The sequence below is a fragment of the Chanodichthys erythropterus genome, chromosome 12 (assembly GCF_024489055.1).
Source record: "Chanodichthys erythropterus isolate Z2021 chromosome 12, ASM2448905v1, whole genome shotgun sequence".
NCBI classification, from domain to species: Eukaryota; Metazoa; Chordata; class Actinopteri; order Cypriniformes; family Xenocyprididae; genus Chanodichthys; species Chanodichthys erythropterus.
In genome coordinates, this window is record NC_090232.1 from 41,960,586 (window position 1) to 41,980,310 (window position 19,725).

At 37.3% G+C, this 19,725-nt stretch overlaps 2 protein-coding genes across 3 annotated transcripts; both read right to left on the reverse strand.

The window, feature by feature from the left end:
* Positions 1-9,651: 9,651 nt before the first annotated feature.
* snrpb2 (small nuclear ribonucleoprotein polypeptide B2) lies at positions 9,652-14,349 on the reverse strand. The gene is made up of 7 exons (XM_067404332.1): positions 14,278-14,349; positions 13,980-14,057; positions 13,677-13,849; positions 10,804-10,935; positions 10,657-10,698; positions 10,464-10,552; positions 9,652-10,073 (listed from the first exon to the last, which is right to left on the reverse strand). The coding sequence occupies exons 2-7, from the start codon at positions 14,041-14,043 to the stop codon at positions 9,914-9,916; spliced, it is 660 nt and encodes a 219-aa protein (XP_067260433.1). The 5' UTR covers positions 14,044-14,057; positions 14,278-14,349; the 3' UTR covers positions 9,652-9,913.
* A 290-nt stretch (positions 14,350-14,639) lies between these two features.
* rnaseh2a (ribonuclease H2, subunit A) lies at positions 14,640-19,354 on the reverse strand. 2 transcript variants are annotated; one of them, XM_067404344.1, is made up of 9 exons: positions 19,338-19,354; positions 18,662-18,790; positions 18,508-18,579; positions 18,283-18,409; positions 18,119-18,206; positions 17,890-18,027; positions 17,671-17,758; positions 15,098-15,221; positions 14,640-14,949 (listed from the first exon to the last, which is right to left on the reverse strand). In XM_067404344.1, the coding sequence occupies exons 2-9, from the start codon at positions 18,786-18,788 to the stop codon at positions 14,790-14,792; spliced, it is 924 nt and encodes a 307-aa protein (XP_067260445.1). In that variant the 5' UTR covers positions 18,789-18,790; positions 19,338-19,354; the 3' UTR covers positions 14,640-14,789. The 2 variants fall into 2 exon arrangements, with proteins under 2 accessions (XP_067260445.1, XP_067260446.1); XM_067404345.1 differs by lacking the exons at positions 14,640-14,949; positions 15,098-15,221 and adding an exon at positions 16,282-16,671.
* Positions 19,355-19,725: the final 371 nt, after the last annotated feature.

Consider the following 19,725-nt stretch of genomic DNA (forward strand, 5'->3'; position numbering starts at 1 on the left):
TCACAGGAGCGCCATCTTTGATTTTTAACGGGAATGAAAGCGAGGCTGTGATAGATAAACATACATCTCTTCAGTGGGTCGTACTGTTATTTAGCGTATTTTTGGATTGTTCTGCTGACAAAACACTGCAAAATATTACAAGAAATTTCAGTAGACAAAAACCAGACCACGAGCTGTGGAAAATTATAAGTGATAGAGCATTTTACAGCGGATGCTATTAAAAACATGGTAAGTAAGTATATCCCTCACTTCCTCGCTTAAATCATACCTGTCATGACTCTGATCTGATTAAAGTCTATTCATGGCCTGGAGTGCCTGTTTGCATTATTAATCCAGAGATACATGTGAACAGCAAAAAACTACTTTTAACTCTGGGACATAGAGTCCTGCTGTTGACTTTTTGTCCCCCAAAATAAATTCATAATTTATTTTCTATTGAGATTCAACATTTGAAAAACATTTATCATTTATAGTTCAGGTAGCCTAAATGTCTTTTTCATATGTGGTTTTCACTTAAAGGCCCTGCAGGAGCAATACATGTGCATTTGTAACAGCATTTTGTAGTTCAAGCACTTTTCCATTCCAGATTTCTGTAGTCTGAATCCAATCACTGAACTCACTTGAGCTGATTAATGACACTGTTGTCTTTGAACAGCTGCTTTACAGCAGAATTTTAATTTGTCTCATATTTGATGAAGTTTGCAACATTGATCATTATTTTCCTGCTCATTAGGTTTACTGTGAAGCTGCTAGGCAGTTTTGCTTTTTTTCTGGTTGGTTGGCTGTTTTTTGGTTGCTAAGGTGTTCAAGGTGGTTGTTATGACATTGCTATATGGTTGCTAGGGTGTTTGTCGTTTGAAACATTCTGTAAAGAACTATATAAAAGGTGACTTGGTCTCATTCAGTTCAGTGGAAAGTGTGATTATGAACATGAAATTCAGTTTGGTCATAATTAATATTTCTGTACTTGTGTCATCCTTTGATATTGTTCTGTTTCAGGTGTCAGCAGGGACTTACAGTGGGTACGGAAAGACCCCCTTAAATTTTTCACTCTTTGTTATATTGCAGCCATTTGCTAAAATCATTTAAGTTCATTTTTTTCCTCATTAATGTACACACAGCACCCCATATTGACAGAAAAACACAGAATTGTTGACATTTTTGCAGATTTATTAAAAAAGAAAAACTGAAATATCACATGGTCCTAAGTATTCAGACCCTTTGCTGTGACACTCATATATTTAACTCAGGTGCTGTCCATTTCTTCTGATCATCCTTGAGATGGTTCTACACCTTCATTTGAGTCCAGCTGTGTTTGATTATACTGATTGGACATGATTAGGAAAGCCACACACCTGTCTATATAAGACCTTACAGCTCACAGTGCATGTCAGAGCAAATGAGAATCATGAGGTCAAAGGAACTGCCTGAAGAGCTCAGAGATAGAATTGTGGCAAGGCACAGATCTGGCCAAGGTTACAAAAAAATTCTGCTGCACTTAAGGTTCCTAAGAGCACAGTGGCCTCCATAATCCTTAAATGGAAGACGTTTGGGATGAACAGAACTCTTCCTAGAGCTGGCCGTCTGGCCAAACTGAGCTATCGGTGGAGAAGAGCCTTGGTGAGAGAAGTAAAGAAGAACCCAAAGATCACTGTGGCTGAGCTCCAGAGATGCAGTCGGGAGATGGGAGCAAGTTGTAGAAAGTCAACCATCACTGCAGTCCTCCACCACTGCAAGACACATGAAAGCCTGCATGGAGTTTGCTAAAAAACACCCGAAGGACTCCAAGATGGTGAGAAATAAGATTCTCTGGTCTGATGAGACCAAGATAGAACTTTTTGGCCTTAATTCTAAAAGGTATGTGTGGAGAAAACCAGGCACTGCTCATCACCTGTCCAATACAGTCCCAACAGTGCAGCATGGTGGTGGCAGCATCATGCTGTGGGGGTGTTTTTCAGCTGCTGGGACAGGACGACTGGTTGCAATCGAGGGAAAGATGAATATGGCCAAGTACAGGGATATCCTGGACGAAAACCTTCTCCAGAGTGCTCAGGACCTCGGACTGGGCCGAAGGTTTACCTTCCAACAAGACAATGACCCTAAGCACAGCTAAAATAACGAAGGAGTGGCTTCACAACAACTCCGTGACTGTTCTTGAATGGCCCAGCCAGAGCCCTGACTTAAACCCAATTGAGCATCTCTGGAGAGACCTAAAAATGGCTGTCCACCAACGTTTACCATCCAACCTGACAGAACTGGAGAGGATCTGCAAGGAGGAATGGCAGAGGATCCCCAAATCCAGGTGTGAAAAACTTGTTGCATCTTTCCCAAAAAGACTCATGGCTGTATTAGATCAAAAGGGTGCTTCTACTAAATCTTTTTAATAAATCTGCAAAAATGTCAACAATTCTGTGTTTTTCTGTCAAAATGGGGTGCTGTGTGTACATTAATGAGGAAAAAAATGAACTTTGATTTTAGCAAATGGCTGCAATATAACAAAGAGTGAAAAATTTAAGGGGTCTGAATACTTTCCGTACCCACTGTATGACTGAGAAAACCTTGAGAGAAACTATCTAGTTCAACCTTAGACATAAATTACTGACATGGTGTTTGGGTCAGCAATCGACCCCGATACCCAACGAGAAGAAATTTCATCAGGTAATTTCATTGGGCAAATAAATCTACAGCTCGAAACCCATCAAAAACATGTCCAGCTAAGTTTTCTCCCAATAATCAAAATAAAGACACAAGAAAATGTATTTTCTTGACAAGAAAAAGAAAAAAGAAAATTTTCAACAAGGACTACTTTTGGTTAAATTTTATCACATTATTTTCATAACAGTTACTACGCATGTTACTATGGAAGCTTGTTTCCGCCACTGAATAAAAAAATCAAAACGTTTTTTTCCTCACAATTCCTACTTTTTATCTCACAATTCTTTTTTTTTTTTGCAGTTGCAACTTTTTATCTCACAATTCTTTTTATCTCACAATTCTGACTTTCCTTGCAGTTGCAACTTTTTATCTCACAATTTTTTTTCCTCACAATTCTGACTTTCTCACAATTCCTACTTTTTATCTCACAATTCTTTTTTTTTGCAGTTGCAACTTTTTATCTCACAATTTTTTTATCTCACAATTCTGACTTTTTATCTCACATTTCTGACTTTCTCACAATTCTGACTTTTTATCTCACATTTCTGACTTTCTCACAATTCTGACTTTTTCCTCACAATTCTGACTTTTTATCTCACTTTTTTATCTCACATTTCTGACTTTTTATCTCACTTTTTTATCTCACAATTCTGACTTTTTCCTTGCAATTCTGACTTTTTATCTCACAATTCTTTTTTTCTCGCAATTCTGACTTTTTATCTCACAATTCTTTTTTTCTTGCAGTTGCTATTTTTTTTCCTCACAATTCTTTTTATCTCACAATTCTGACATTTTCCTCACAATTCTGACTTTTTTCCTCACAATTCTGACTTTCTCACAATTCCTACTTTTCATCTCACAATTCTTTTTTTTGCAGTTGCAACTTTTTATCTCACAATTCTGACTTTTTATCTCACAATTCTTTTTTTCTCACAATTCTGACCTTTTTTCTCACAATTCTGACCTTTTTTCCTCACAATTCTGACTTTCTCACAATTCCTACTTTTTATCTCACAATTCTTTTTTTCTCACAATTCTGACTTTTTATCTCACAATTCTGACTTTTTCCTTGCAATTCTTACTTTTTATCTCACAATTCTTTTTTTCTCACAATTCTGACCTTTTTTCTCACAATTCTGACCTTTTTTCCTCACAATTCTGACTTTCTCACAATTCCTACTTTTTATCTCACAATTCTTTTTTTCTCACAATTCTGACTTTTTATCTCACAATTCTGACTTTTTCCTTGCAATTCTTACTTTTTATCTCACAATTCTTTTTTTTCTTGCAGTTGCGACTTTTTATCTCACAGTTCTTTTTTCCTCACAATTCTGACTTTCTCACAATTCCTACTTTTTATCTCACAATTCTTTTTTTCTTGCAATTCTGACTTTTTATCTCACAATTCTTTTTTTCTCGCAATTCTGACTTTTTATCTCACAATTCTTTTTATCTCAGAATTCTGAATTTTTTCTCATAATTGCGAGTTATAAAGTCAGAATTGCGTGATAAAAAGTCAGAATTGCAATAAGAAAAGAATTGTGAGATAAAAAGTCACAACTGCAAAAAAAAAAAAAGAATTGTGAGAACATAATGTTACAAAGAAAACATGTTATTTAAACATTCAAATGAATATGTGATGGAGGTAAACAAGCTTCCAGAAACTAGTATAAAGTAATTTATCACTATGCAAAAACAATACGATAAAAATATAAATTCTTCTTTTTCCCTTTTAATTTAGGGTTGAAATATGACTTAGACACATTGACGAGATGAGCTTCTGCAGGACAAGCATCTGGACAACCTGCAGAAGAAAGTGAAGCAGGTGTCGAGTTAAAGATTTACTCACATGTAGAGCACAGAATCTATCAAACAGCATCATGCCGTCCTGCACACACACAATCCTTCACTCCCCGACAGAATCATGCCTGAACATCCTCTAAATTTACAGCTCCGACACCGATAAGAGGGGATGGTAGATTGCTGCGTGGACAAAAATATCCCTCTCTTTCTCTAAATCACTCACATATACACAGCGTCCTGGGAAAAGTGAGTCATAAAAGCGGCACTGAAGCTACAAGCAGCTGAATATCAAACAGAGATCTTACTGAGACGGTGCAAATGGGCAACACAGCAGAAGAGAATTTTAATGTGATAATAAGTGAAGCTCATTATAACAGGAAGTGAAGAAGCAGTGAGGCTTTAATGGTGGACAGCTGTGTGCATCCATTACACCGCATCAGAGACCCAGTGAACTCGTTTGACGGCAGCAGCAGACGCCTCCCAAGTCCTTTCCAAAAATGCTGTCTGAATGTCCAGCACGCTTCAGTTACTTTACAGATTGTGTGTGGCTACCTGATGTTTGACCCAGAGCAAAGCGGTGTGAACTGGGATGATTAGGCTGTCATGACGACGAGAGATCAGTAGTCTGAGAGTAAATGAGAATGACGGTAGCTGATATCTTCTCACATCACTGTCGTTATAAAAGGACTTGCTCATTTTACTGACTACAAATACAACTAATGCAGAAATGGCAGGGTTTTTTTGGCTTGACAAAGCCTTGTCTGATGAAATGTTAAATCATTTCAAACCTTTAAGATGTATATTAGACAGCTTAGGCTGCTAAGGTGTTCTGGTTGGTTGCTAGGGCAGTTTCAAGGGTGTTCTGTGTGGTTGCTAGGCCATTAGACCCTGTTATGGTGTTTTAAGGTTGCTAAGTTGTTCTGGGTCATTGCTGTTGCATTAATATATAGTTGCTAGGTAACTCTGGTTGGTTGTTAGAACATTTGTAGTTCTGGGTGGTTGCTAGGCAGTCTCAAATGTGTTCTGGTTGGTTTCTAGGCCATTTAAGTCTTTTACAAGGATGTTTTTTGGTTGCTAAGGTGTTCTGGGTGGCTGCTATAGCATTGCTGTGTGGCTTCTAGATTGTTCTGGTTGGTTGCTGGAACATTTGTAGTTCCGGGTTGTTGCTAGGTAGTCTCAAAAGTGTTCTGGTTGGTTGCTAGGCCATTAGAGTCTTTTACAATGATGTTTTTGGGTTGCTAAGGTGTTCTGGGTGGCTGATATAGCATTGCTATGTGATTTCTAGATTGTTCTGGTTGGTTGATAGAACATTTGTAGTTCTGGGTGGTTGCTAGGCAGTCTCAAAAGTGTTCTGGTTGGTTGCTAGGCCATTAGAATCTTTGACAATGATGTTTTTTGGTTGCTAAGGTGTTCTGGGTGGTTGCTATAGCATTGCTATATGGTTTCTAGATTGTTCTGGTTGGTTGCTAGAACATTTGTAGTTCTGGGTGGTTGCTAGGCAGTCTCAAAAGTGTTCTAGTTGGTTGCTAGAACCTTGGTTGCTTGGTGTTCTAGTTGGCCATTAGAGTCTTTGACAATGATGTTTTTTGGTTGCTAAGGTGTTCTGGGTGGTTGCTATAGCATTGCTATATGGTTTCTAGATTGTTCTGGTTGGTTGCTAGAACATTTGTAGTTCTGGGTGGTTGCTAGGCAGTCTCAAAAGTGTTCTGGTTGGTTGCTAGGCCATTAGAATCTTTTACAAGGATGTTTTTTGGTTGCTAAGGTGTTCTGGGTGGCTGCTATTGCATTTCTATGTGGTTGCTAGGTTGTTCTGGTTGGTTGCTAGAACATTTGTAGTTCTGGGTGGTTGCTAGGCAGTCTCAAAAGTGTTCTGGTTGGTTGCTAGGCCATTAGATTCTTTTACAATGATGTTTTTTGGTTGCTAACTTGTTCTGGGTGGCTGCTATAGCATTGCTATGTGGTTGCTAGGTTGTTCTGGTTGGTTGCTAGAACATGTGTAGTTCTGGGTGGTTGCTAGGCAGTCTCAAAAGTGTTCTGGTTGTTGCTAGGCCATTGGAGTCTTTTACAAGGATGTTTTTTGGTTGCTAAGGTGTCTCAAAAGTGTTCTGGTTGGTTGCCATTAGAGCCTTTTACAATTATGTTTTTAGTTTGCTAAGATGTTCTGGGTGGTTGCTATAGCATTGCTATGTGATTTCTAGATTGTTCTGGTTGGTTGATAGAACATTTGTAGTTCTTGGTGGTTTCTAGGCAGTCTCAAAAGTGTTCTGGTTGGTTGCTAGGCCATTAGAGTCTTTTACAAGGATGTTTTTAGTTTGCTAAGATGTTCTGGGTGGTTGCTATAGCATTGCTGTGTGATTTCTAGATTGTTCTGGTTGTTGCTAGGCCATTAGAATCTTTTACAAGGATGTTTTTTGGTTGCTAAGGTGTTCTGGGTGGCTGATATAGCATTGCTATGTCGTTTCTAGATTGTTCTGGTTGGTTGATAGAACATTTGTAGTTCTGGGTGGTTGCTAGGCAGTCTCAAAAGTGTTCTGGGTGGTTGCTATCATTGCTATGTGGTTTCTAGGTTGTTCTGTTTGGTTGCTAGAACTTTAGAGTGCTTTGGTTGGTTGCTAGGGGCAGTCGTGACCTAATGGATAGATAGTTGGACTTGTAACCCAAAGGTCATGGGTTCGAGTCTCAGGTCCGGCAGGGATTGTCGGTGAGGGGAGTGAATGTCCAGCACTCTCTCCACCCTCAATACCACGACTGAGGTGAGACCCTTGAGCAAGGCACCGTACCCCCAACTGCTCCCAGGGTGCCGCAGCGATGGTGTGTGTTCACTGCTGTTTGTGTGCACTTGGATGATGGGTTAAATGCAGAGCACAAATTCCGAGTATGGGTCAGCATACTTGTCCACATGTCTCTTCACTTTGTTTGTGGTTGTTTGCTAGAGTGTACTGGATGATTGCTAGGCTATATCAGTATTCAGAATGTTAAAAGATTCAAGATTAATGTACGTTTCTTAATTTCACTATTTTACCCTCTGGTGCTCTTCAGTTATTTTTGACCGAAGAATGTTACGTGTTTTTTTTTGTTTTTTTTTTAATTTTTGGTCCCACTTTATGTTTGGTGGCCTTAACTACCATTTTAAATTAATAATTTGATACAGTGCACTTATTGTACATTTTGATACAATATTTTTGATATTGTGTATATATGTTTTTATATTGTACTTATGTTTTAAAAAATACCTCCATGTAATTACAGCTGTAACTAGATGAAAAAAGTTTGTCGAGACAAACTTTAAGTTGGCTTGAAAAAGCTGGTCCAGATGGTTTTGAAGTAGTTTTAAAAGTTTTCATTTTGAAAATTTTCAGTTTGAAAGTTTGTTTAGATAGATAGGTAGTTGTCACAGATGGTTACTATGGAGTTTTTATAGAGTTATTAGCATGTTCTTAGCCCACTTTTAACATGTAGCTATTCACTGCTAGCATGTTGGAAGTCCAGATTGCTAGCATGAGTCAAAAGAGCCAACCACCATGTCTGTACGATGTTCTGATGCAGAGATATAGATTTTGCAAAACGGTTGCTAGGGTACTCTGTTTGGTTGCTAGGGAGTGGCTTGGCAGCTACCAATGATGATACTCCAAAGGTTGTTTGACAATATAAACCAACCCCCATGTCTTTACGATGTTCTGATGCAGAGACATTCATCTAGTGGAAAGTTTTGGTACTGCGCACAAACAAAATACTAACCAAAGCTTATTTTTTGAGATATCAAGCTCAAATTTGGAACAAAATTTATGTCTTTGATTTTCTCACAGTCTTAGAGTAAAACATTGTTTGAAAAATATGATTAATACAAAAAAAATATTGAAAATAGATGTTTTTGTGCATTTTTCATAATATAAAAATATAAAATATATAAATATAAAAAACCTTATTTTCACTTCAGCAATAATCAGCCAAGTCTTCTTTAAAAAGAGACCAAACTTGAGTCTGTGCCCCAAAGCATTCACGATTTGTCATTTTAAATGGGAAATTTCATTTTCAGGTCTTTGCTCAAAAAGTGAATAAATGGATTATAATCCATCAAATCCCCTAAAATTACAAAATATTAAATAAAAACACTATCAAACGAAAATATAGCAGATTCATTTCATTGAAATAATAATTAAAAAAAACCTGTCATTTTTGGCCGCCACGCAAGCAGCACCAGTGGCTTCATTTCATACTCATTCTTTTAGTGCAAGAACTTAATTAAGATCTGATTTCCCTGCTTGGCCTTTCAGAAAATAATTGCTATACTTTAGAGAGTAATGATTCGGTTCAAGAGATATTGATTTAGTCCGTTTCATATTTGTCTTTCCTTTCATAGACACTTGTGCAGCAGCCAGTTTTGAAACCATGACTGTAGCAGGAGAGCAAAAGTTCAGCTCATCCTTACTGTTCAAGCTTCCCAATTAAATGTACCAGTTTAAAAAAAAAATATCCCTCAAAAATACTTTTTTTCCCACTTTCCATTCAACCCACCTAACAAAAAGCTTTTAATGGAGTTTTTGTATCATGTCTTTATGGAATTAAGCTTTGTGGATGGCCCATTATGTGCCAAGACTAATTTGATTGTTTCTGTCAGTTATTATGCAAACCTCTCATCATAACATTTTAAAAGCAGCATGTCTGAAAATGTCAGTGACCTCTGTGGTCAGATCCCCAGCTGTTTAAATGACGTCTGCTAAAATATAAACATGACTCATTTAATCTGGTCTGAACATTCTGCTGCTTTGTGAGAATTTCCCCAAGTTTGCCTAGAATAAAACACATTTATCTCTAAACCACAAAGCACATTCAGTACACAGACTTGATGAAAATGCAGAACAGTGCATGCATGCCATGCCATGTAACAACAGGGTCAATGATGTATTATACATCAGTGCAATAACATGCTGCTGTTGATGTCAGCTTGTGCCCAAATTCGCACCCAGAACAAAATTTACAGCCGCGCGTGCCGACGCATACATCTGCCAACTATTTAAGTCCTTCCGTCAGGTACAGAGAGTTCAGGCCTGATCTCAATTCATGATTTAAAGGAACAGTACACCTAAAAATGGTTTGGAACAACATGAGGATGAGTAAATAATGCCTTTTTAAATTTTGGGTGAACTGCTCCTTTAAGATCAAGATGAAAACAAAAGCATCATCAATAATATGTGAGGGCAAGGTGACATTTATTTTAGAGGCTAATTTTATTAGTCCACAGTACAAAATAAAAATCTGTCTTGGAAAATTATTACGTCCCTCAGTGACCGAATAACAACAACAACAAAATATTTAAACAGTCACTGAACAAAGGCGTTTTTTAAAAAAAAGATTACACTGAAATAAAAGAAAGGCAAATCAGAGGATCCACTGATAAAGCCTCAGTTACAGTCCAGTACAATCTGCATTTCTCAGGAAATGTGTGAGAGCCGGGTCACTTTTTGGCATAAGTGATCTTCATTGCACACGTGGCTGTGATTCTGAACCCCTGTAGCGCATCTTTCGCAACGCCGGCTTGAGTCTCGCTCTCAAACTCCACAAACGAAATGTCATGCTTTCCAGGGACCAGACGCACTTCTTTAAACCCAGGAAACCTGAAATGATGGAACATGACAGGGAGCTGATGAGTGAACAATCAGGAGAAACTCTTGCTTAAAGAGCTATTTTTAGCTTTTTGACATTGCAAATGCATAAATATTGTCAAATGTATGACATCATGTATTAAGACGGCTAAAATGAGCGATTATTAGTAGTATTTTTTTTTATCAAAGGGAAACATTGTGTAGATTTAAAGTGTTTAACAAAAGTGAAATGTTTTCCACACTACGAGAACACATAGAAGAATATTTAACATTAAAATTCTCATATATTCTCAATATTAAAATTCTATACATGGACCAATAAAACAACACATAGTAAAAGTAGATTAAACAAATCTTTAAATGGCAATGTTTAGTTCAATGTTTACTAGATATAAAACTTACTGGTTGAATAACATGGAGAGCATCATCTCGTTGGTTTCTTCTGGGAGATTATTCAGGAACAGAATATAATTTGGTGGGTTGTCAGGGACCTAAAACAATATAAAAGCATTTACTGGAGTGCCTTAGATTTTCGGCTTCATAAAACTTATTTTTAGAAACACTAAAAGTTAAGTATGTAAATTGTGTGACATACCTGGACTGTGGCAGGTGGAGGAGGTTGTGTGTTTACAGTTCCCTGCAGAGAAAACGCAGAAGCAAAATTTCCTCAGTTGATCTGGTTTTCTTTAAATACACTTTTCACAGCCAAAATAGGCTGATCACATGACGCATTTCAACTCACCGCTGGTTTCTTGTTGACATTGGCCGCCTGTTCCAGGGCTTTCTTTTTCTTCTCTTTCTTCTTTTCTTTATCTCCATACGTGCCTCTCATCTTTGCGATCAGGTCGGAGTCTGTTTTTGCATACTGGATTCGCTACAAGTACAAGCAATGGATCGCAAATGAGAATACTTTATAATGTGAACTGATGCATAATATGAATGACAACATCTGATAAACATCCTCACATTAGAGCAGCAGTTAAACCACAAAAGAAAATTGTCATATTTGCACTGTTTTTGTTGTTGTTGTTGTTGTTTTTTAAAAAAAGTAGTGCTGTCAAATCAATTACTTGATCGAAGACCATCGAATCCGAACTCTGATAGTTAAAGTAGGTCTGCTCAAAATCTGTCTTTAACATTCTGTCTTTAAAAGAGTTTCAGTTATGACTTTTTCATTTGATTTAGTCTAGTTAGTTTTGTATCCAATACAATGTGATTTTTGGAGATCGAGATCGGGCAGCAGCACATTTTTCCTCTTGGGCGGGCGATTCATGATTAATGCGTACTAGATATTTTTTTAGAGTTTAATGGTGGGTTGCACCGATAAGGAATAAAATAAGCAAAGTTTAGAGCTAAGGATTTAAGGATTTAATTTGATTCAAGCTTGATTTTAAAGTCATCATGAAATCCAAATAAATCAATTCCTTTTTTCTTTTTTTTATGAATTATTGCAGCATTTGTTATAAATGATTTATCCAAGCACATCATTATGTAAGGAATAACTGATGACAGGCCATTAAATTATTAGAAAGTAATGCACACTCGAGGTGGTAATGCGGCCACGACGTGAAGCATGTTTTAACTGAAAGTAACTTGCACTTTGTAGACTTTCCATTGTTTTGTCTCAAGATGTGCACCGGTAATGTTTTTTCCCCCTAAGGAACATTTATAAAAGCTACTTAAATGTCCTAATTGAACCTAGCCCTAATCCTGGCTTAATCTGTTGGTGCGTTCAAGTCACTTTCTTCGGAGCAAGATGGCTGTGTACTTTCTTTTGAATGATCTACACTCAACTACAGCAAGGTTTTTAAACTCTACTTGCAGAACATGAAGAACAAAGAATGTGCGTCAAGTGTTTTGCTTTTTAACGTTTGTAATCAATTTACGAAGCTTCTGTAAACTTTACTATAATATATTGTTATATTACAATGCTACTACATTTTGTGCAATTAGCTTATTTTGTTGTAAATAAAATAGCCTGACAATGTCACTGCTAAATAATTATAACTATTGCGTTATTCCACCACGTTTCTCACTGACACACCACCAACTCGTACAGATCGAGGCTTAAAGGGTTAGTTCACCCAAAAATGAAAATTCTGTCATTAATTACTCTCCCTCATGTCGTTCCACACCTGTAAGAATCGGCTTCGTTAATCTTCAGAACACAAATTAAGATATTTTAGTTGAAATCCGATGACTCCATGAGGCCTTCATAGCCAACATTTCCTCTCTTAAGATCCATTAATGTACTAAAAACATATTTAAATCAGTTCATGCGAGTACAGTGGTTCAATATTAATATTTAAAGCGACGAGAATATTTTTGGTGTGCCAAAAAACAACAACAAAATAACGACTTTTCAACAAAATATAGTGATGGGCCGATTTCAAAGCACTGCTTCGGAGCTTTAAGAATCAGCGCCAAAGTCACATGATTTCAGCAGTTTAGCCATTTGATGGGAGATCCGAATCACTGATTCGATTTGTAAAGCTCAGAAGCAGTGTTTTGAAATCGGCCCATCACGAGATATTGTTAAAAAGTTGTTATTTGTTTTGGCGCACAAAAAATATTCTCGTCGCTTTACAATATTAATATTGAACCACTGTACTCACATGAACTGATGTTTTTAGTACATTAATGAATATTGAGAGAGGAAGTGTCATTGCTCCCTATGGAGGCCTCACAGAGCCATCGGATTTCAACAAAAATATCTTAATTTGTGTTCTGAAGATTAACGAAGCCGATTCTTACAGGTGTGGAACGACATGAGGGAGAGTAATTAATGACAGAATTTTCATTTTTGGATGAACTAACCCTTTAAGTTGTTAAGTGAAATCAATGAGTTTATTCTTTCGATACTTTAGACATGTAGAACATCCATCAAATGTGTGTTGTAGAGAATCTTATCCAAGATGTCAGCTACTCAATATTGGTCAGTAATAAGACAAAGGATCCGTGAATAAAACTGTGACCACAAACTCCATTAATTTAAGTGAATGAAAGGCAATAATCAGCAATATGTGTTCACACAAATAACATTTTATCTGAATGTTTCAATATGCGTTGACACAAATGACTTTATTTCTCTCATTGATATAACATGAGTTGTTAGAAAAGAAATGCATAGAGGCATCATAGCATGATGACGCCAGGAACCTATGAATCGGCTTTTTGAACCGGATCAATGAGCCGAAAAGAACCGGTTCGCGGAAATGAATTGGACTTTGCATCACTACAACGCATGGAGTGTTAGTCTGAAAGAGTTTTGAAAGCAGGCGTCTATCAGCAGACTGCCTGCTCTCATGTGTATCTGTGTAAGCGTTTGGTGAACAGTGTCCTTGGGGTCTATTTAGTATTGCCAACATGTTTTTGAAGCGTTGATCATTGCAGCCAATCACAGACATATCTTATGAGCGTTTGAACACAGTGTCCAATCAGAGGTGTTTACGAATTCGCTCAAAGCGTCACATTTTTAAAATTTCAGTATCGACTTGGCGTCGAAGTCTGTACTTTTGACAACACTTTCCTTGGGTTAAGATGATCTAATTATAACACATAAAAGTTAATCGTATCAGCTACGTAAGAGTCAAATGACTGCTTTGTGTCACTGACCATGGGCTTGTTGTAGAAGGGGAATCCCTGAAGCTGTCTGAGGGCATTGGTGGCTGCAGAAAGCTCTCTGAAGATCACAAACGCCTGACCCCTCATCCTCATGGTCTTCAGAGCAACGATGTCCATAATCTGGCCGAACTGGGAGAACAAGGCGTACAGCGACCTCTTCAGCTCTGCAGAAAAGATCCGGGAGAGAAAACAAACAAGTTTCACAAAACTGCAGATTCTGTGCTCAAACATAGTTTAATGATCACAGCAAACATGTAAAACTGGTCCTCTCAAAGCCACAATCGTCTGTTTTACCTTCTTTCTTGATCTTATCGTTAACATTGTTGATGTAGATGGTGTGATTCGGTCGAATGTCCATGATTAATAATTTCTCTGCAATAAAGACACACAGAAAGAGACTGAATTCAACCAGCAGTGAATGTGAGCAACTACTACACAGTAACAAAACGCGCTTATTGTCTTCTATTCAGTATTCCAACTAATCCAAACTAGTATTAATAACACTAAGTGACTATTTGCCCGATTATAGACGTAATATAATTTATTAAACACTAATATAACAATGAAACGGAATGAATCGCTTCGAACTTACCACACAGCTTAATTCAGCCGGAAACTGCCGCTACGCTGTTTCTTTTCCTTTGTTGTTGTGAAACAGTTGCGCCACCTGCTGTCGCGGAGTGATACAACATCTGCGCCAAAACCAGTCTATAGTTTTACTAATAACTTTAATTCTGTCACCAAAGTTTGATAGCTTAGACTCCAATTTTAAAAAACGTTTTTCAACCCTAAAATGTACAAATACTTTAAGACAAAAGTTGCTAGGCAGTTTTCAGTAATAATTAATAATCACTAATACTTCATGTTCATTCAAAGACTGTGGACTTTCATATCACCTATGGAAAACGTTGAGACTCATCCAAAAAGATAACCCACATGAAAATATTTCACCTTTATTTTACACCCAGAAAATGAACAATAAACACCATAAAAACACATGACGTTATAATACATGGTGGTTCACGCACAGTTGCACAGGTCATTATTTGCAGGATTATGTTGTATTTTGTGACACGTCGACTGCCGCTCTCGCTGTATGTGTGTTCAGAGTGTGTTGATGCTCTGTAGTTTGCGCTCAGTGAAGAAGCGGTGTGTGTCTCGTGTGTGTGTGAGCTCGGGCGGCTTGCTGCGGCTGAAATACGACAGCATGGAGGCGTTATTCTGACGAGCAGCTGCTTTTTCTCCATCTTCCTCATCATCATCCCTACAAACAAACATTTAATATTGGATTCCAAGTAAAACTGCACAAGTAAATGCACGAGAGATCTGAAGAGAAATATTTTTGTGTGTAACATTATATTTCAGAGTGCATTGTGAATATGAAAGGCAGCGCCCTCTGCTGTCAGACTCACCAGTGAACAGCTACAGCTTTACTGTCCATGAGCGTCTGCGCTGTGCTCCAGCTGAACCTCACAAACTGAGGATAACCAAACACTGGGTCCAGATACTTCAGCAACCAGCTCTTCGTTTTAGGATCTAAACAAACATGAAAAAATGTAACTGTTTTCAACATGATAATAATAAATGTTTCTTGAGCAGCAGATCAGCATATTAGAATGATTTCTGAAGGATCATGTGACACTGAAGACTGAGTAATGATGCTGAAAATTCAGCTTTGATCACAGGAATAAATTAGATTCTAAAAACGTATTCAAAATGAAATAAACAATTATAAATTGTAAAAATATTTCACAATATAACTTTTTTTTACTCTATTTTTTAATCAAATGCAGACTTGGTGAACATAAGAGACTTCTTTCAAAAACACAAAAAAATCTTACCAATGGTAGCAGAGAAGCTGAAATAATTCTTTCTACCATCGGAATATCAGCTGATTAATTAGGCTCAATTTAAGGATTAGTTCACTTCAGAATTAAAATTTCCAGATAATTTACTCACCAACATGTCTTTCTTTCTTCAGTTGAAAAGATATGAAGGTTTTTGATGAAAACATTCCAGGATTTTTCTCCATATAGTGGACTTCACTGGGGAATAAACGGGTTGAAGGTCCAAGTTGCAGTTCCAGTGCAGATTCAAAGGACTCTACATGATCCCAGATGAGGAATAAAGGTCTTATCTAGCAAAACAATCTGTCATTTTCTAAAAAAATAAATAAATTATATACTTTTAACCACAAATGTTCATCTTGCACTGTGCCCCTCATTACGTAATCACATTGGAAAGGTCACGCGTGATGTAGGCGGGAGTACTGATCCAGCGTCTACAAAGCGAACGTGCAAAGCCTAAGTCAAACGACCTTTACAAAAAAGGAAAAACAACAACGTTGGACGATTTTGAAGTTTTTCACCCTAATGCGGTACTTCCGCCTACATCACGCGTGACCTTTCCAACATGATTACGTGATACGTTGCGGATCAGAGAGCTAGTGCAAGATGAGCATTTGTGGTAAAAAAGTATATACATTTTTATTTTTGTTTTGAAAATGACAGATTGTTTCGCTAGATAAGACCCTTATTCCTTGTCTGGGATCGTGTAGAACGCTTTGAAGCTGCACTGAAACTAATTTGGACCTTCAACACATTGATCCCCATTGAAGTCCACTATATGGAGAAAAACCCTGGAATGTTTTCATCAAAAAACTTACTTTCTTTTCGACTAAAGAAACAAAGACAAACATCTTGCAAGGCCATTTTAGTGACATATGCTCCCTAAATGTAATGCGTGCAACCTCAAAATATATTTGGGAGCATTTGTGTGAGTGCAAATAACCGTTGAGGTGCGACCGGTTTTCATTTCTCTACAAAACGTTCGCTAATTACAATGTGCCTGCTGTGAGCTGATACAGTTACCGGTCCACCGTTCGAGTTTAAAGCAGACTTTAGGCTGGTTAATATAGCTGTCAATCTCCCTTTCACTGCGCTCCGTTGTCACGTGACCAGGAGCCAGTCATGCAAAATGTAAAGAGCTGAAGAGAGAAGATGAAAAGAACAGTTACAGCAGGGCTCGACATTGACTTAAATGGTTAAAAAAAACTAGGGAGTCACCAAAACACGAGAATAACTCTGATTTTGTTACATTTAGTGTAAGTAGCAATCGAAATAATAATATATAATGTACAGTAGTCAGCATTTGAAGTGGATCAAAAAAGTTCATCAAAGTTGTCCTAAGAACTAAGTCGTCTTAAGAAGAAGGTTTTAGGACAACTTTGATGAAAGGATCCACTTCAAATGTTGACTACTATATATCCCTATGTCTTGACTGTAACAAGCTTGCGCAGCCTGTCGAGGAGACACTCAATAAGACGGTCACCTGCCGCCATCTACTTGAGGATTAGTTTCATGTTTGAAAGTATCACTCTTTCCAACATTTTTTATTTGTAAGATTAATTTTTTAAACAAACTTATAACATCATTTAAAGCAGTTTTAATTTTTCAGTGTAAATTATTTAATTGGTAACAGCCCCGTAGTGTCTTATTATTCTAGAATTTATTGATCAAACTTAGGAATTTAATAAATATATTTAATAAAGACAAAAAGCCCTTTATAAAAGGTAAAAAATAAAATGCCCTCAGGGTAAATATCACAAATATGCAGATTTAAATGTCAAAGCTGATAGAAATATTAGAATATTGCTTCAGAATAAATTATATTATACACAAAAATCCTTTTTTCTGGGCAAGTAAATGACAAGACTTAATATCAAGCTTATATATATATATATATATATATATATATATATATATATATATATATATATATATATATATATATATATATATATAAAGTTGTGGTGCTCCTAAATTTTTGCTGTTGCTCCTAACTTTTTGAAGTTGGGTGCACCAGTGCTACCAAGTAAAAAAAGTTAATTTCAAATTATCAGGAAATTTTAATTCTGAAGTGAACTAATCCTTTATTTATTTATTTATTTTTTGGAATTATAAAGATTCAGATGATATCTACTGACCGTTAGGATACCCAGAGCCATAATCTGTGTCCACTTCACCCAATTCTTCTGCAAACTTCCAAGATTTGACAGCATGGTCTCTGGCCACCTACAATAAGTAAAAATGAGAGTAAAAGTTTAAAACCAGAGCAAAAAATCCAATCACGTGTATAAATCTTTCTTCCATTATTAGCAAAACTTTGTCCTCTAATAACCATCCACCTCTGAAAGCTGATTTACCTTGGCACAGATGCTGGCGGCACTGACGATGGGGAAGAGCGAATCAGCTTTGGGACGAACGGTGACCTCCACCCCGGGGAAGCGCTGGGAGAGCTTGTCCTGATACTTCTCTGCAGGACCCACGGTGTCCACAAACACCTGAGAGGGTACGAAAGACACGTGGGAATGGGTTCACCTCCATTTCTGCTGTCTATCATACAGCTGTTGCTTTGTTCCAAGACAATAGTACCTCTTTGAGCTGCACCCCACAGTCCAGCGCATACTGCACCAGACCAATAGCAGCGTCATGTGACAGAGCATTCAGATTGTATTTTGCTCTGGAAACAAAAGGACAAGAGGTTAAAATGACTCCTCCGACTGTAATTACCAGGTTTAGTGTGACGTCATGTGTACCTCTGCAGCATGCTGGTGGAGATGGTGTTGGGCGAGAGGACCTGAAGGGCCCAGCCTACAAAACCTTTGGCCTCGTCCAGCTTCAGAAACAGGTTCTCTCTTTCTGCCTCTGTCAGCGTCTTTGAGTCTAAATATACACAACAAAAATACTGCAGAAATCCAAACTTCTGTCAAGACTTGCTCTATAATGTCAAACATGTAAACGAATGAATAACTCGAACCAACCGGCCACTTTCAATTTCTTCAGGTCTTCTTTTCTGGATACGGGGCAGAAGCATATCCCATACACCATGGGTCCTGAAATACAGTATATCAAATATAAACTCCAATTTCAATAAAAAAAAAAAAAACGACCTTCTCCAAAGACGACAACACTCACCCAGGACGGGTCCCCTGCCCGCCTCATCGATGCCCAGGCAGCAGTCCTCTGTCCGACACACGTCTGGGATGGACGAGGACAAACGGCAGCTCACAGAGTTATCCGCCTCAAAATCACTCAGATCCATGTCTGATCATTTAGTGGATAAAATATTAAAACTTAAGTTTAACAGAATATTTCACAATTAAGTGTTGAATAATAGGTATGAATTTTAAACTTTGATTTCAATTAACAAATATCAATGATAATATAAATAATACAACTAATAATAAATAAAATAAAAAGTTTGAAAAAAAATATTAAAATAAGCTTCAAGGCAAGCTATCAACCAACTAAAGCTTTATACTTCCATCCTTTATTTTATTGCCATTATGTAAATAAGTTATTTCTAAGCATATACAAACACTTCCTTAAATTACAACACAAATATTATATTTCCCATATAAGACACAGAAGTGACCCAGAACCCGTTCCTCGCTCATCTAAATACAGAAATCGAGCAATATTGCGAGATTACACAAATAATTTACAGTCTAAATACTAACAACAATTATTTTTAGAAAACATGTCGTTTATTAACTCTTATGAAATAACTGTTTTTTTTCAAAAGCATAATAACACTGTACTTAAACATTAAAGTGTGTGAAAGAAGGTGCACAAACAAACTTGCACGAACCTGTGTTTGTGTGCGGCGCGCCTCACCCGGAAATACAGAATTGGCGCGAGTCGGTCTGACAGGACAGCGTGACCTTTGACCGACAATATTGGATGGACAAAAAGTATTTACTACTTCATTAAAAAAATACAACACACACGGAAACATATTCAAAAATACATATAATTTCTAAAAGAATGCAGCGAACGTGTTTAAATGTGTGTCTCCACATATCTTTATCGCAGTGGTTTGTGGGAAATGGAGTTTAGAGAACGTTTGTCTATTTTTCCAGCGATTTGTATAACACAAAAACATAAACAGGGAGTGGAGCAGATGGTGGTTAATTGCGTTCAATTTTCCATGATTAAGGCTACGTCCACACGAAGCCAGAGCTTACCTATCCTATCTT

What these genes read in the sequence shown, in the direction of transcription:
- snrpb2 (XM_067404332.1), bottom strand. Translation starts at nt 14,043, where the DNA reads ATGGACATTCGACCGAATCACACCATCTACATCAACAATGTTAACGAT. An exon ending in CGATAAGATCAAGAAAGAAG is followed by an intron (nt 13,850 to 13,979) that starts GTAAAACAGACG and finishes TCTTTTCTGCAG; the next exon opens with AGCTGAAGAGGTCGCTGTAC. An exon ending in CTCTCCATGTTATTCAACCA is followed by an intron (nt 10,074 to 10,463) that starts GTAAGTTTTATA and finishes CCATCATTTCAG; the next exon opens with GTTTCCTGGGTTTAAAGAAG.
- rnaseh2a (XM_067404344.1), bottom strand. Translation starts at nt 18,788, where the DNA reads ATGGATCTGAGTGATTTTGAGGCGGATAACTCTGTGAGCTGCCGTTTG. An exon ending in TCCACCAGCATGCTGCAGAG is followed by an intron (nt 18,207 to 18,282) that starts GTACACATGACG and finishes TTTTGTTTCCAG; the next exon opens with AGCAAAATACAATCTGAATG. An exon ending in AAAGCTGTAGCTGTTCACTG is followed by an intron (nt 14,950 to 15,097) that starts GTGAGTCTGACA and finishes GTTTGTTTGTAG; the next exon opens with GGATGATGATGAGGAAGATG.